This window comes from Sinocyclocheilus grahami, unplaced genomic scaffold (genome assembly GCF_001515645.1).
Source record: "Sinocyclocheilus grahami isolate Dianchi unplaced genomic scaffold, SAMN03320097.WGS_v1.1 scaffold221.1, whole genome shotgun sequence".
Classification (NCBI taxonomy): Eukaryota; Metazoa; Chordata; class Actinopteri; order Cypriniformes; family Cyprinidae; genus Sinocyclocheilus; species Sinocyclocheilus grahami.
In genome coordinates, this window is record NW_015505400.1 from 614,546 (window position 1) to 630,973 (window position 16,428).

At 38.5% G+C, this 16,428-nt stretch overlaps 1 protein-coding gene across 1 annotated transcript in view; it reads right to left on the reverse strand.

Annotated features, from left to right (window-relative positions):
• Positions 1-16,428, reverse strand: part of pcdh15b (protocadherin-related 15b) — a 187,163-nt gene that overhangs the window by 43,894 nt on the left and 126,841 nt on the right. Inside the window, exons 21-22 of the mRNA XM_016287345.1 lie at positions 9,214-9,354; positions 9,054-9,118 (exon numbers count right to left, since the gene is read on the reverse strand). Coding sequence (XP_016142831.1) covers positions 9,054-9,118; positions 9,214-9,354 — 206 coding nt within the window. The remainder of the gene's footprint in view (positions 1-9,053; positions 9,119-9,213; positions 9,355-16,428) is intronic.

Consider the following 16,428-nt stretch of genomic DNA (forward strand, 5'->3'; position numbering starts at 1 on the left):
TAGCCTGAATGCACTGTAAGTCGCTTTATTTATTTATTATTATTATTAATTAAATTATTATTATTAATTAAAAGTGGCGGCAATTTGGTACGAAGTCAATGTGAAAGTTAAATAAATAAATAAATAAATCACAATAGCACTGTAGTACTGATATTCAACTCAATTTGGTACCCACTGACTGACTGGCAGGTTCTTTTCAGGACTTATGCTGCTGCATACGTAAGCAGTTAAATGCATTTCTTGGTCTAAATACCTGTCTTGTCAAGATATTAATGTAATGGGAGTCAGTAAATATAATGCACATGAAAAAGGGTGAAACAAAACAAAAAAAAGTATTGAAAAAACATGGATAGTTTCATTTGGCCCTACAGCAATATCTATGTTTTCATTCATTTAATTCATATTTATACTCCACAGTAGCGTGTAGAGGAAATGTGGAGACAATTTCCTCACTGAGTTTGGGCCTTTTTTAATCTAAAATAAATGTGTGGTCCACTTAATATTTAAACATTTTAATGCCATATAAAACAGTATTTTATTTTACATTTGGGGCTATCAATAAGCAACCGAAATTATATTTATATGACAACATTTATAAACATTTATGCATTAAAACCATGACACACATTCTCATCAAGTTACGCATTTTTAAACATTTTCACATTCTCATTCACTTTATTTTGGAGGGCAGTGCTGCCCCCCTTGCCTTTTCTGAGATAACACCCCTGTTATATTAATATTTCATTTGAAGAGTGTGTTGAATAGCATATTAGTTTTAGCTGTGGTATTAAAATTGGTTTTGGGAATCGTGAAATTTCACTGGTATTGATATCGACTACTGAAATGTTAGCATCGTCACAACCTTAATAATGATATCAGGCTTGAGGGTCAATGGCAAAAACTGACAGCTGAAGACACGAGAGGAGAATAATAATGAGGGATGGTGCTTCGAGATGATGTGCAAATGACATAAAAGCCGGTGAAGGCAAAGAGAGATGAATAGCTCCACTTGAAAGCTCGAGCAGCTATAAACTCTCAGCTGGTTTCGTTAAAAATGTCGGCCTCATTTACATACATAGCACACTTTCAGAAGTTTACTAATCACATGCACGAGCGTCCTAAAACAAGATAAGGGTGTGCGAGCGATAAATTATTGAAAAAGCTATGAATATTTGATGAGAGGCCCCAGTGAACTATACAGACAAAGGGAAATGCGGTAAAGCATCTTGGTTTGATTGACCTGTTCTTGGATAAAAGTAACAAAAGCTCATTGAGATGATTAATGGGAAGCAGGCCTCGTGGCCGCCTTCTATTCTTTCTCAAACGGGTGACAGACAAACACAGTAAGCGCTCTAGACTACAACAAGAAACAAGGGTGCATGGTGAGCACAAGGAGATAAGATTAGCCAGAACAGAACATCTTGAAGGGTTGTATATTAAAGACATTAAACGGATATGTTTATATGACTTTAAGTGCTATAAGGTCGCAAACTTTTAAAAGTCAATACGAATGCACCTTTTAGCTGTTTTATGGCCCTAATGGAAGCATTGCTTTTAATTAAGGGAGATGATATAGTTAAGCGTCGTAGTGTGTGGATGCTGACTTTGAAAGGGAAATCATGCTGACAAAAGGTGTTGATCATTTATATATCTGCACCAAACTATAATTCGGAGGGATGGGTGGCACATTATAAACAAGGAGGTCTATAATGCCTGCCGGAGAAAACATTAACATTCACATTCATCTCAATGGCGCTCAGCTCAGCCGCCCCTGTAGAAACAGCCAGTTTGAATTCAGCTATCTTTACTTTTAGGAACCACAGAACTTTTTGGGGCAATCATTTGAGCTGTAATGTGACTGTCATATGGCTTATCATAGTCACTAGAAAATTGCATTTTAAATACATAGATTGGATTATGGCACTACGATAAAGTTCCTTCACTAGACTATCCTGAGCTATGATGCCAAAAGCAAGCAGCCCATTTTATAATTTGAAGAGCCATCAATATATAAACAAATAAATACATTTGTTAAAATACTGACTATAAGATAATTAACTTTTGTAATTATGTTGCCTGACCATTTTTTGTTTTGTTTTTGTAAACTTTAAATTATGATGTGTTCTGTGTGTCAGATGGTTGTATTTGTATAGTTTCTAAAAGTTGGCATGAAACGGAAATTGTGGTATAGCTTCTCAAAATAGTAAGAATTGTCTGGATTGTTGTCATGGCTAACTGTTCATGTGAGCGACAGTGAGTGATTGAAGATTATAAGGGCACATTATTTTGTTTTTAAAAAAAATGATGTGCATGGATAAATCATTTCTAATAATCATCTATAACAAACACTGCGGTATTTTGATTTCATTGTGACTTTTTTGCAACAAACATTTCTTTACTCATTTGAACATAGTCTGAAAACCTGATGGCTAAAGTTCTACAGAGATGAAACGATACATCAAAAGCTTCTTCAAAATACAGACTCGTTATAATACTGATATTTTATTGAAGTCTTACTACTTTCAACTTAATGCATTTCTGACTACTAATGGTTCTTTTAAAGTTTAAAAAATAATAATAGGTATTTATAAATATACATTTAAAAATCTCAAAGCATTTTTTGCTTCTTAAACATCAGTGAATGTTTGCACCTTTTGTAATAGTCGCCTATTAGTCCCTCAGTTGCCTTTAGCATGAAAACATGGATCTCAAACTCATACAGTCACTGCTGAAAAGGATTCAAATATTCTGGATATGCAGGAAAACTTTTTTTTTTAAAGAAAAGTGAGGAGAAAAGTCATGAAAAAAAAGTGTATTCAAACTTTTTAACGTTTTAACCAATTCATACTGTATCTCAACAACACACCTGAAAGAACAGCATCCAGGATTCACCCACATAAATACCACATCAGCAAAAGCCATTCAAACGCCCAAGCATTGAAATTAATGTTTTGAGATGATGACATATTATCCAACACAAGCACAACCAGATCTTACCGAATGAAGTGGCATTTTGCATAGTCCTAAATTACATGTTTGTAGATGTGTATGCGAATTACATTGTGATGATACATCATCACACAATAACAGAACATAAAAAATATCTCAGTTGCATTCATTATCAAGTCTAACGCCAGCATGCCAGAAGCGGCGGGGCTTTACATGTTAATAAGCAGCGCTGTGCTAATGGTGTGGTTGTTTGTCTGACCCTGAGCTAGTGGGACGGCACAAAGGGACCGCCAGTGTCTGCATACTAATCCTGCAGGTGCAGCAGAGACAGGGAGTCCTGCGCAGGCCAGGCGCTTCTATTACCTCCGCAAGAATGGAGGTGGAGGCAACAGGAGCATCAGAAAAGAGCTCCACATGTGGCTAATTGGAGTCCCGACGCAGCAATTCATGGCAGATTACATATCTGCAATGCGACGCTTCAGCTCACATGAAAGTGACACACTGTACAGCGACTTGACAGAGTAACAGCACTTCAGATCAAGGGACGCAATTGTCAGCCAGCACTCCAAACCAAACCAGTCTCAAAACTGTGAGCCAAATGCTCTCTCCACCTGCGAGCCAAATGCTTTTGAACTGCAGCGAGGGGCAGGTTATTGTTCGCAAATCTTAAAAAAAAAAGATACTTAAAGAAGAACATCAAAGTCATTTGTTTCTGTCGAGAGAGGAGCTTGGCGGTCTCTAGTGCTGTCCACATGACTTTTCCCACAGAAACTAATCATACTTCGGTTCAGTGGCGGCTCAAGTGCTGCTCGTTTACTGCCAAATGTAGCCACGTAAAGAGGATCCCAATTTGCACTCCAGCCCTGGAGGAGATGGAGGGAGAACCGCAGCCGCTGATCGATGGCCTCATCACATATCCAGTGATTCTTGCCACATAGAAAGAGACCCACTAGCGCACAGGACTCCGAACTTTTGCAGAGGCCAAATCAATTCTGCATTTCTAAATATTACATGTTAATAAGCAGCGCTGTGCTAATGGTGTGGTTGTTTGTCTGACCCTGAGCTAGTGGGACGGCACAAAGGGACCGCCAGTGTCTGCATACTAATCCTGCAGGTGCAGCAGAGACAGGGAGTCCTGCGCAGGCCAGGCGCTTCTATTACCTCCGCAAGAATGGAGGTGGAGGCAACAGGAGCATCAGAAAAGAGCTCCACATGTGGCTAATTGGAGTCCCGACGCAGCAATTCATGGCAGATTACATATCTGCAATGCGACGCTTCAGCTCACATGAAAGTGACACACTGTACAGCGACTTGACAGAGTAACAGCACTTCAGATCAAGGGACGCAATTGTCAGCCAGCACTCCAAACCAAACCAGTCTCAAAACTGTGAGCCAAATGCTCTCTCCACCTGCGAGCCAAATGCTTTTGAACTGCAGCGAGGGGCAGGTTATTGTTCACAAATCTTAAAAAAAAAAGATACTTAAAGAAGAACATCAAAGTCATTTGTTTCTGTCGAGAGAGGAGCTTGGCGGTCTCTAGTGCTGTCCACATGACTTTTCCCACAGAAACTAATCATACTTCGGTTCAGCGGCGGCTCAAGTGCTGCTCGTTTACTGCCAAATGTAGCCACGTAAAGAGGATCCCAATCTGCACTCCAGCACTGGAGGAGATGGAGGGAGAACCGCAGCCGCTGATCGATGGCCTCATCACATATCCAGTGATTCTTGCCACATAGAAAGAGACCCACTAGCGCACAGGACTCCGAACTTTTGCAGAGGCCAAATAAATTCTGCATTTCTAAATACATTTACACTGGAATCACTACTGTGGGAACACTTCATCACGCACTTGAAAACTGAAAAACGTTGATTCTAACACACAGCAGACAGAAATGTGTCAACGTTTGTGTCAAGTTGACACAAATGACACAAAACCTGAAAGCCGAAAGTAAAGCAGAACACATTTTAACCCTGTAAAGCCTGACATTAAATAACAGTCCAAAAAAAAAATGTAAATGGAACAGCTTATCAAACCTTTTATTGAGGAAGAAGAAGAAAAAGAAAAAAAACACTTGCGCTTGTGTTTTTTGTTGAGCATCACATTTGATACATCATGATTTTATGGCTCATATAATATGAATAGAATAGAATAGAATATGTGACCCTGGACCACAAAACCAGTCATAAGGGTCAATTTTTCGAAATTGAGATTTATACATCATCTGAAAGCTGAATAAATAAGCTTTCCATTGATGTATGGTTTGTTAGGACAGGACATTATCTGGTCAAAAAAAAAATCTAAATATTGAGAAAATCTCCTTTAAAGTCGTCCAAATGACGTTCTTAGCAATGCATATTACTAATCAAAAATTACGTTTTAATATATTTACAGTAGGAAATTTACAAAATATCTTCATGGAACATGATCTTTACTTAATATCCTAATGATTTTTGGCATAAAAGAAAAAATCTATAATTTTGACCCATACAATGTATTTTTGGCTATTGCTACAAATATACCCCAGCGACTTAAGACTGCTTTTGTGCTCCAGGGTCACATATATCATAGAATATTTTATTCAGAGGTCCAAAATGAGCCAAATCTGGTAGCTTGTAATTTTAACAACAAAATAGCAGATTACTTTCACAAAATGCATATAAATATCAGTTGCCACTTTATATCTCTATTGTTGGGGCAAAACATGCAATGTGATGCAATACAATTATGATTGAGAGATGAACAAATAAGTGTTTCTCAAAAGCCTGATGAATCATAATTGATATTCACATTTTATCATTACAAAAAAAAAAGATATATGGATAATCAAGTAAACCTAATTAGCTTTAATCCAGTAAGTGTTCTTCTTGAAATATTACTAACATTAACTTATGTTTACTTTATAAAAATCAGTAAGATTTCACAGCGAAAAGAAATGTTCAGAATTGATTTATTTATTTTAGAATTACATTAAAAGGCTTTTTACTTGCTAAAAAGTAAACTATCAATCAGACAACAGAAGGCAAAGTTGTGGACATGTGCGCATCAAATATGATACAGTAGGCTTTATAGAGTTAAGTAAGAGGCAAAATAACAGGAAACAGAACAGGGTGGCAGATTGATCCAGTTTCTGTTAGCCTCACACCTGCTATAAACTTTCATGCGTGTGTGGCTCACCGATTTGAGCTCAGAATCTAGAACATGACACTCAGGACACGCAACATCTAATTTAAACGTTTGCAAACCAACCTGAAATTATCTATAGCCATTCTGCACCACTGAACAATACATGCTAATTAAACTCATTTTTGCGGACCCCTGGGCCTGAAGGTTGCTTTCATGATGTCACATAATTACTAATTATTTCCATTTTTGTGCTGGAACAACCTGTGCTCTTCTACCATACATGTCCATGTCACTCAATGTCACTCAAACACAGCTTCTATCATTCAGATTATTAGCTGTACACTGTAAAAAAATTATATTTTGCAGTTTAGTTGTTTCAATGAATGTTTTTAGGATGACACAACTTGCAGTTTCTGAATTTGTTCATTCAACTAACATTTTAACATTTTCATTGTCTAGTTTGTAAGTTGAGTGAACTAGAGTATTAGCCCCCTCAACTTAAAAAAATGTGTTGAATCAATTCAATAACAATATCAAGTTCTTAAAGGGGTCATATAATGCTACATGCACTTTGACAAGTTGTTTGAACTGAAATGTGTGTTGGCAGTGTGTGTACACAACCACCCTAAAATGATAAAAATCCACCCAGTGGTTTTTTGTTAATCTACTAAAATCTTTACCCCTTTCTCAAATCGAGCTGATCTCAGATGCCTGTCTGTGTGACATCACGTTAAAACAAAACAGTTAAACTGACAGACTATGGCCCGGTTTATAAACGGGGCTTAGCTTAAGCCAGGACTAGATCTTAGTTAAATTAAGATATTTAAGCAACTTTTACAAAAATGCTTTAGAAGAAAACGTTACAGGTGTGCATCTTGACACAGAACAATGACACTGACATATTTTAAGATATGTCAGAGTAAGATATTTTCAGTTGAGACAGCTCAAACATGCATTTTAGTCTGGGAGAGTAGACTACAATGCAAGCTGTTCTGACTCACGGACTGTAAGTACGTTTTTTATATTTAAAGAGTTTTTATATTTTATATTTTTTATATTTAAAGCGAGTTTTTTGGGCAGTGTAGAGTAGGGCTTCGTGTTTGTCATTTCTCCGATCACAAATGCAGACATGGTTTTATGTTTCCGCGGCGCGATGCAACGCAACGCGTAAAAAGAAAGTATAAGTCATTATAATCCATAATTATGTCCCCACTAGATGCAACGAATGCCTTGTTTATAATAGTGTTTTTTTTTAAATCCCTATTTTAAAATCCCCTTTCTCAAATCAGGCTGTTCTGAGATTCCTGTCAGAATGGCGTAGTTCTGCACAGGCCCCTCCCACGATAGTTGATTGACACTAGCGTCTTACCTTAGACCCGCCCATTGTGTCGACTCCGGTGCAGGGGAAGACAAGAACGCCTCCGATTAAGCAATTGAGGTGTTTTGTTGTTGGATGTAATAATGAATATAGCAGTCGTCATTTACTCCCGACATCTGAGCCACTGAAAACGCAGAGGATTAACGTTACTTTGTTTTGAAGGGAATGCGCCGATCCCGATCTGCCTAAATGCGTCTATGTTTGCGCGAATCATTCGTGATCCAGCTTCATCAACAGAAGAAGCGAGTAAAAGGGTTTTTTTATGAATCTTTGCAAATCACCTTTCCTAATAACGTGCTAGTTATCCAATTCCGCAGCTTAAGTTTACAGTCTGCTCGTCACCCCACGGAAGAGAGGGGCGGGGTCAGCAGAGCTCATTAGCATTTAAAGCAACATGGACTAGAATGGCTTGCTGAAAACAGTTTTTTTTTTTTTTTTTACAAACTTGCATGATAAGTCTTAAGATTATTGTTATTTCTCTTTTTTCAAAGCTTTTTCATGCTTAATGAAGGAACAAAATCTGTTTACGAATGGGGCAAGAAAATTAAACTTCATTCAATATTCATTCATTCAGACATTTACATGCCATATACATGACACAAGTCTTATTTCTGCACAGTGGCCTTGTGGGTAAAGCAAATGCACCAATTTATTGAGCTGTCAGGCCCATGTTCCCATCCTTGTCCCCTATTTCTCTCTTCCATCAATTTCCTTTCGTACTACTATTGTGTTTACCAATAAAATGGCTAGAAAATAAAAGTACCAAGTATTTTTTTTGGGGGTAACACTTTATTTTAAGGTCCAATTCTTACTATTAACAAACCATTAACAAGATAGTTTGCCTCAATAAACTCCTAATTTGCTGCTTATTAACAGTTAGTAAGGTAGTTGCTAAGTTTAGGTATTGGGTAGGATTAGGGATGTAGCATATGGCCATGCAGAATATGTGCTTAATAAACAGCCAATATGTTAATAATAGGCATGCTAATAAGCAGCTAGTTATTAGTGAGAAGTGTTATCTTTTTTTTCTAATTATAAGAATGTTAATATTTTGACTGGAAAACAAGTCAAAAATACTTATTAAAATAATATTTTTGTTGTTAATAAAATGATTTGAATAATGTTAATAAAGAATTTAAAATCTGTTTTCTTTTTGAATGCCAATATCATCCCATATAAGACAAAAATGACTGTATAAAAGCAAAACATTTAATATAAATAATTGTATATAATTAATACGTTTAAAACTGAACCAAGAAAATGGTCTAATCGTATGCTTTCCTTGTTAACCTCCAATTCAATGAGAAAAGTAAGTCTGTTCAGGTCTCAAAAGCATTTTGAACTTGGGCACAAATGGAGCCATACAACTGACAGAACATATTTGAGATGACGTTCAATGTCCAAGAATGTGATTGTGCACATGGACTGATGTGCAGCTGCATAAACTGTTGTGTCTCATCTATTTACATAGATATGTGTATAAACGTCTGATAAGACAATATCAATGTATTGAGAAATCATGTGCGGGGAACCTATTGCCAGAAAAGCTTAAAACCTGCTTGAATTTGGACCATTATTAAGAATGAGCGTTTCTGAACTCACCATTGAGTTTTGCTCAGAAAGCACTCTAATGTAACAGGCAGTGCAGCGATTTCATCGAAATCAATCTGTGAGGCGCATAAAAATGATTGACGGGCCAGTTATGGCCTGCGGATTGCTAGATGACAAGCCCTGCATTAAGAAAAGATTGTTGTGAACTTACACTGAATTTAGTGTTGGGCTCCTCATTCAGATTGACCCTGGTGAGAACACTGCCCGAGGTCTCCTCCACATCGAAGATACTAGTGCTGTAAGGAAACTGCTCCAAATCCACTTTATAGTGAACTCGACTAGCCGCTGTACCCTGAAAGAAAATGAAAAAAGCTTTAAAAAGAAAACTCTCTCCCAACTATATCAATATTTTGTATGAATATCAAAGTTTTCATAAAGATAGAATGTGGTCATTATATAAGAAATAATTGACAATGACTGCTGAATTATATAATGCATTTTCATTAACATTTAAACATGTGAATCAGTCAGAATGAAGGATTCAGTCCTTTAGTGGTATAAATCACGATCTCAAGTCAAGTCGACAAGGTGTTAAGTTGCAGGCATGTTTAAACCAAAATTTTTCAAGCAATGGTCAACTTAGATTTTTCTTCTAAGCACATCAATCTGACAGACCCAATTTGTTCATTTTATTCTGTTCTTCTTAAGTCCAGCCTCCCACTGGGAGTTTCATAAGTTGTGAGACTGTGAGATCCGATGTGTAGCGTTGGTCTGGGGACAGAGTGGTTGGTAGCCCCGCTGTGATGGAGATAATTACGAGGGTGAGAAATGGAGCCTGCGGGTGGGCCTGTCCTCATGAGAACGTGCTGAAAAACCCATTCATCCACCCACGGGTGGGACAGCTCCACACATAGTGCTGGTCGGGGCATACGTTTTGGTGTGAAATCAGACTACAAATGATTTTTTCAGCTCAGTCCTGTGTCTTCAGGGCATATGGAGAGGATTGGGGTCATGAGGCATTTTAAAAGCACGAGGAGTTATGCCACACTGTGTTTATCATTTACATTTCCTCACTGCTCTTTTAAAATCCTGAGAAAACTTTTTTTTTCTTTAATATTTTATGTCTTTTCAGTTTGAAGACACTCTATAATAGCAGATATGATTGCATTGTGCCCAGAAAGAGTAAGCTTTTTTTTTTAACATGTATTTAGGAAGGCGTGGCAAAGATGGGTTTAATTCTGATTTCTTTCTGTGTGGATGAGGATGGCTAATGAATAATACACGCTGATGGGCATGAGGAGATATCAGATGCCAGTATGAAGAGCCATGTGACAGATGCTCAGAGAATAGGGAAAAGTGGAGAGAGTTGCCAGAACCGCATTGATAGACAGCAAAACAAACCTTGTCACCAATGGGCTGAAGAGATGCCCTAAATAAGAGCTGCTGTTTGTGAAAAACAGAATCATTATGTGCCAGTACGAAATAACCCTCGAAAACGGTGTTCGCCAAATGATTGATTAGCTTGACTGAAAAAAAAAAAAAAAGGTTGAATCCATGTATTTCATTTGCCAAGTGAATATGCAAAAACCCATCAACAAGATTGAAGTAAATTACGGTAATGCACAGCTTTGGATGTGGTCAGAGTGATGATTTCTGCCTGAATATGTAAAAAAGGCTCTGTCAGCCATGTATTAACTGGCTGGGAAGTAACATGATGTCAAATTAGCTTTAAAACATTTGCTCACTCAAAGATCACCAAGTAAATTATTGATAGCGCTATTGTCAATTGCTTACTGTGCAAATTACATTATGTCAAAAATGGCAAATTTATATGTTACTATTTAACTTACTGAGAATCTCACAGATGCAATTTGTATGTTTTGAGGAAACACATGGCAGGACTGAATTATGGGTAGGGCCAGTGCTATGGGACCTCAGACTAGCCATAGGCCTCCAAAGCCTCAGGGTGCATGGCCCAAGACTGCCAAAGAAAACTGAACCAGGGCTCTTGGCTGATAAACTACATTCTAACCATTAGGGCCCCCTCAGGCACCTCAGAATATATAATGCGAGCTGACCAATAGGGCTCCAGGGTCCCTGGGACCCACAGCGTATAGAGCATGAGCTGGCCACTAGGGCTCCAGGGCCCCTCAGTATATACAACATGAGCTGACCACTAGTGCCCCAGGGCCCTGCATACAATATGAGCTGATCACTAGGCCTTCTGTATCCCTCAGAATATACAGTGTGAGCTGAACAATAGGTCTCCTAGAGCCCTGGGCCCTTCTGCCTTTACACCGTGAGCTGACCACTAGGGCTCCAGAGCCCCTTAGTGTATCCAGCATGAGCTGACCACTAGAGCTCCCGGGGTCTGGGGCCCATTTGCTTAAACAGTGTGAGCTGACCACTAGAGCTCCCGGGGTCTGGGGCCCATTTGCTTAAACAGTGTGAGCTGACCACTAGAGCTCCAGGACCACGGGGCCCCTCAGAATATATAATGTGAGCTAACTACTAGGGCACCTGGGGCCCTGAACCCATCTGCATATACAGACCTCTAGGGCTTCTGGACCCCTCAGAATATAGAGTGTGTGCTGACCAATAGAGATCAAGCGCACATGGGCACTTCTGCCTTTACAATGTGAGCTGATCACTCGAGTTGATAAGTGTATAAAGCGTGAGATGACCACTTGGGTTCCAGGGCCACTAATGCCCTCAGCATATACAGCTGTTCCAGGCAATGTTCCCTCTAATTTGTATTCTGGCTGAGCAAAAATGTTCTCTATTGGGCAGACATATCGGCCACCTGAGCGAAAACATTCTTCATACCAGACCTGTACAGCGCGCACACAAAAAAAGTGTGTAACTTTTAACTTTAATGTGCTATTTGATTTGACCCTTGATGTAACTAAATGATGCACATTTTAGGATACCTGAGAAAACATTTTTTACAGTGCTGTGTTACTTACAAAGTAATTCTATTTTAAAATAATTATAAAAAAATCTCACACAGAACAGTTCAATTCTTTATAATAATAGAATAGAATAGAATAGAATTAGTTATCTATATATAGTTACATATATACCAAGTTCTGTCATGAAACTCTAGATGGCGCAGGCTGATGGGTCCTTAACGTAACTAATGATATTCTTAGCATTAAACGACTTGTCACAAGCTGATTAGTTCATGCTGCATCCACAGCCATTGAGCTTGCTGCTTTACATTTAAATGGCTGATTAGCATTTGCTTGAGCATTGCAGCGCACTTATAGAGTTCCTCTGAAACCCTCCACCTAACCCCAGCTCCACCTGTATAGATCTGCTACTGGTTATTTTATATGATATTTGTGCAGCAGCAATGTGTCTTAAATGCTTAAATACAGCACCATATCAGCTTATGTATTGGCAGTAGCAAGTTCCTGTACTTGCTTGCAGCAGCAATGAGCTACAAATACAGCAATAACCAACAGCAGCAGCAGTGTAGCAGATCTATTCCGCCAAGACCAAATACATTAAAATTGTCATATCCATTACCATGCTAAAATCTTCAGAGAATTCTCATGATAGAAATATAGTTACATAGTATATACGTATATAATAAATAGTTATCTAAAACATCCCATGCAGTAGAGTTTGCACACTACACCTGTGTGTAACTGTAAATGTCTCAGAATTGTGTTACCGTTCTGTGCTTATCCTCTATTTCCACCACTTAACATGATGATGTTTTATTTCACATGTCATTACATTTGCATTGACTCTTGTGTTGAGTTATTAAAGTATTCGATTTCTACAGCGACTCATTTGGCACACATCATTCTCTTTCTATGAAACCTGTAAACAGCATTAACCAGTTCTAAATCTATAGCAACGCCAACTCTATTGTGGTTTGGCCGAGCATTGCATTTATTTTGTAGTTACTAGAATTCAATCAAATGGCTTTCCAAACTCATGTTTGCGTATGTCCTGTGCAGCTGGGCACTTCTGCCTTTACAGTGTGAGCTAAAATTCCAGGGCCCCTGGGCCCCTCAATGTATACAATTTGAGCTGAATGCCAGGGCTCCTGCTCCTTAGAATATATAGTGTGATCTGACCAACAGGGCTACAGAGCCCCTGACCGTAAACAGCGCAAGCAGACAGTAGGGCTCTTGGGGCCCTGAGAATATACAGTGTGAGCTGATCAATAGGGCTCCATGTCCCCTGGGCTCCCTCAGTAAGTGCCCTGGGCCCTTCTGTGTAAACTGAGTGAACTGTGGAGATGGAAGCTGTCGTATGCTCAGGGGCCTCTTGGGACCATTATCCGGCCCTGACAAATGCCCATCACTTGGAGATAAGAGTGCTCTTTCAAGCTAGCCTGCAATCTCAGAAAGGTGTAGAGGTGGCATATGTCTTGGAAAACATGGCAAATGTGAGAAACAAACTAACTCAATCACCATCTGCTACAGAAGACCTCAGGGACAAGGGACACACAAATACACTCGCATTTCGACAAATGAGCTCCAACACAGGTACAAATCCAGGCTCACACAACCACAACAGTGACAAATACACATAGAACATCCTATGAGCAGGCACAATCCACAGAGGAGTACGTATACCCCGAGGCTTATGAAGGGGCGCGCAATTAAAATTGTCCACAAAAACACATGAATATCTCAAGAGCAAATCAGTCATATTAATGGGGAAATGTCTTTCACTTTGGGATGCATAGTTTCATACCACTTCAGTGAATGATTACTGCACAAGCTGTTTATAGGATTTTGTTAATTGTGCATCACATTGAAAACATTATTAGGCAAGATGGTAAATTAGAATAGTAATTGAACTCTTGATACTGAAAGCCCAGTAGACTGTGATTACCCTGCCCTCATTAAGAAATGCAACTTTCTAATGATACCAACATTTCTGAATGCATAACGAGTAATCACAAGCAGCATAAGCCTGGATTTACAGAAAAAAAAATGAAACAATTTAAAGAAGGAAAAGGACACTTCCTGATACAACGTCTAAGAAACATTTTGATTGGGTTTTCATTTTGCTGCCAGAATCCGATCCAACTTCAGTTTCCCTCAGTTCCTGACCAGTTCATGTCCTTGATTTTTCTATGACTTTTTATAAGAGAGTTTTATAACAATCACTTAAAAACAGTAATTTTTAGGCAAAGAAATAATGAAAATTACAGGAAACATTGATGTTGATGCACATTCCCATGGCTTTTCCACTATACCTTTTCAGATTGTATTGACAATTGAAACCCTGCAAAAAACTACTCAAAAGTCACAATTTGACGTTTGTGACTGAGCATGTATGAGATGACAATAAACGCACATCGCCAAATTACATCTGTGGATCATGCCATGACGTTTCAGATTGAAAAACTGACTTTAAATTGCATTAAATCTGTGTTGTAGTCAAAAACAGGTCAGAATGGCCTGCAACAGCACATAAGTGTTACGATACCAGATGTTACAGCTCAAATGACTGCTTTCCAGTAGCAAAGAATATTCTAAAAATGTCTATATTCCTTAGTAGTGCTTTCCTGCCAAAATTGACCCATTGAAATGTCATTTATGGCAGGAACTGAGAGGTTGTGTAGCATCTAGACTCTGACTCATGCTAAAAAAAATGATAACTGGCATTCAACAGCCACTATCTGCAACAAAATGCTCTAGCTCCTATAAATGATAACAGCTTTCTGCATGATCTGATACAGTGAAGAGGATACGTATCACTCAGTTTCAAAGACAGGTAAACTGTGTTGCTTGCGCAAATTTACCTTGCTCCTGTGAATAAAGTGCCATTTATCAGAGCGCTCACTAATAAAGACCTCATGTATCGCTCAACTTGACGTCAGAGTCAGAAATTAAATTTAGGTTTAGCGCCACAACAGATGTATGCTCAAATAATTATTTGTTCAAATCCCTCATGTAGTCCCAGTGTTAAGTAGCTAACCTCAAGCAGCAATGCTACTAACCTAACTTCATTTTTGAGTAGTGTGACAGCAGTTCAGGTTGACAAAATGTCACATTATATGGCATTAATTCAGAGCCATATTTCACATGCTGCTGTTGAGCAAGCAGAGGCATATAAGATAAATGCCACTGCTCTGAAGTAACTTTGCAAGAAAAAAAAAATAAAGATTCACTCGGATGGTTTTTTTTAGATACTGTTTTTTTAATCAATGTGCTTTTTCCATTATTATAAAATAAAATTACAGTACTTAAAAGTATAATATATATATTATCTCCAATAAGTAGCTGCAATTTAACTATTTTTGTTTGCAGCTTGACTTCATTCTGTAATAAACAGATTGTAGCTTAGCAAGCGACAGTAGTTTACAGTTCACTGATGAAAACAGAAATCTTTCCATTAACCTACTGTATAATAGCAATGCACAACGTGACAATTGCTTATTCTCATATGGATGTGGCGAACTAGAAACCCCAAGCGGTGCTTTATACTGCAACAGATGACGTACTAGCATGACTGTCAGGCTAAATTCAATTTCCAGTCGCAGCTGGGGCTGCTGGCCTGCTTTGCCCCTGACCAGTCTTGACATGTGTGCTGAGTTATGGGCTGAATCGACAAATCTTTCCATTAACCTACTGTATAATAGCAATGCACAACGTGACAATTGCTTATTCTCATATGGATGCGGCGAACTAGAAACCCCAAGCGGTGCTTTATACTGCAACAGATGACGTACTAGCATGACTGTCAGGCTAAATTCAATTTCCAGTCGCAGCTGGGGCTGCTGGCCTGCTTTGCCCCTGACCAGTCTTGACATGTGTGCTGAGTTATGGGCTGAATCGAGAAGCACAATTGATCTTTTTAGAGGTTGAGGTTACGGAGAAGCGTTACGTCTGCACACCTCCAAGTGAATATGCATTTGGATTGAAGGAAAAAGAAAAAAAGAAAGCATGTAAGAGCAAGAGAGAGGGAAAGAGTAAAGTCAGACTGACCAAAAAAGGTTGTTTGTGTGGTTGCTACATGGGATTTGTGACCAAGTTATTTTCTTTAATGAAAACAAGCAGTATATAATATATTTTTGTTAACTAAAATCAAAATAATATATAATAAATAAGAATAATTTCATTTATCATCCATTAATATGAGTGTGTGCTGCCCAGTTCAACAGGAACTGAGTGTCTGATTGACATGTACAACATGTATGTGATGTTTCAGGGAAAGTAAATCTGGAGGAGGGGAAGCAGACCAGCTGCTCCTGGAAAATGAATTTGACCTGACAGTCATGCTAGCATGTCATCAGTTGCGGCATAAAAAAACCTTCTGGGGGTTTGCTAGATACTAAGAAATAGTCACATTGTACATTTTAAAAGAAACCTGAGTCTCATTTAGTTGATTCAAATCCAGCCACTAGTTGTTCTCTGGTGCAGAGCTTAAAAAAAAAAAATACAAAATACAATAA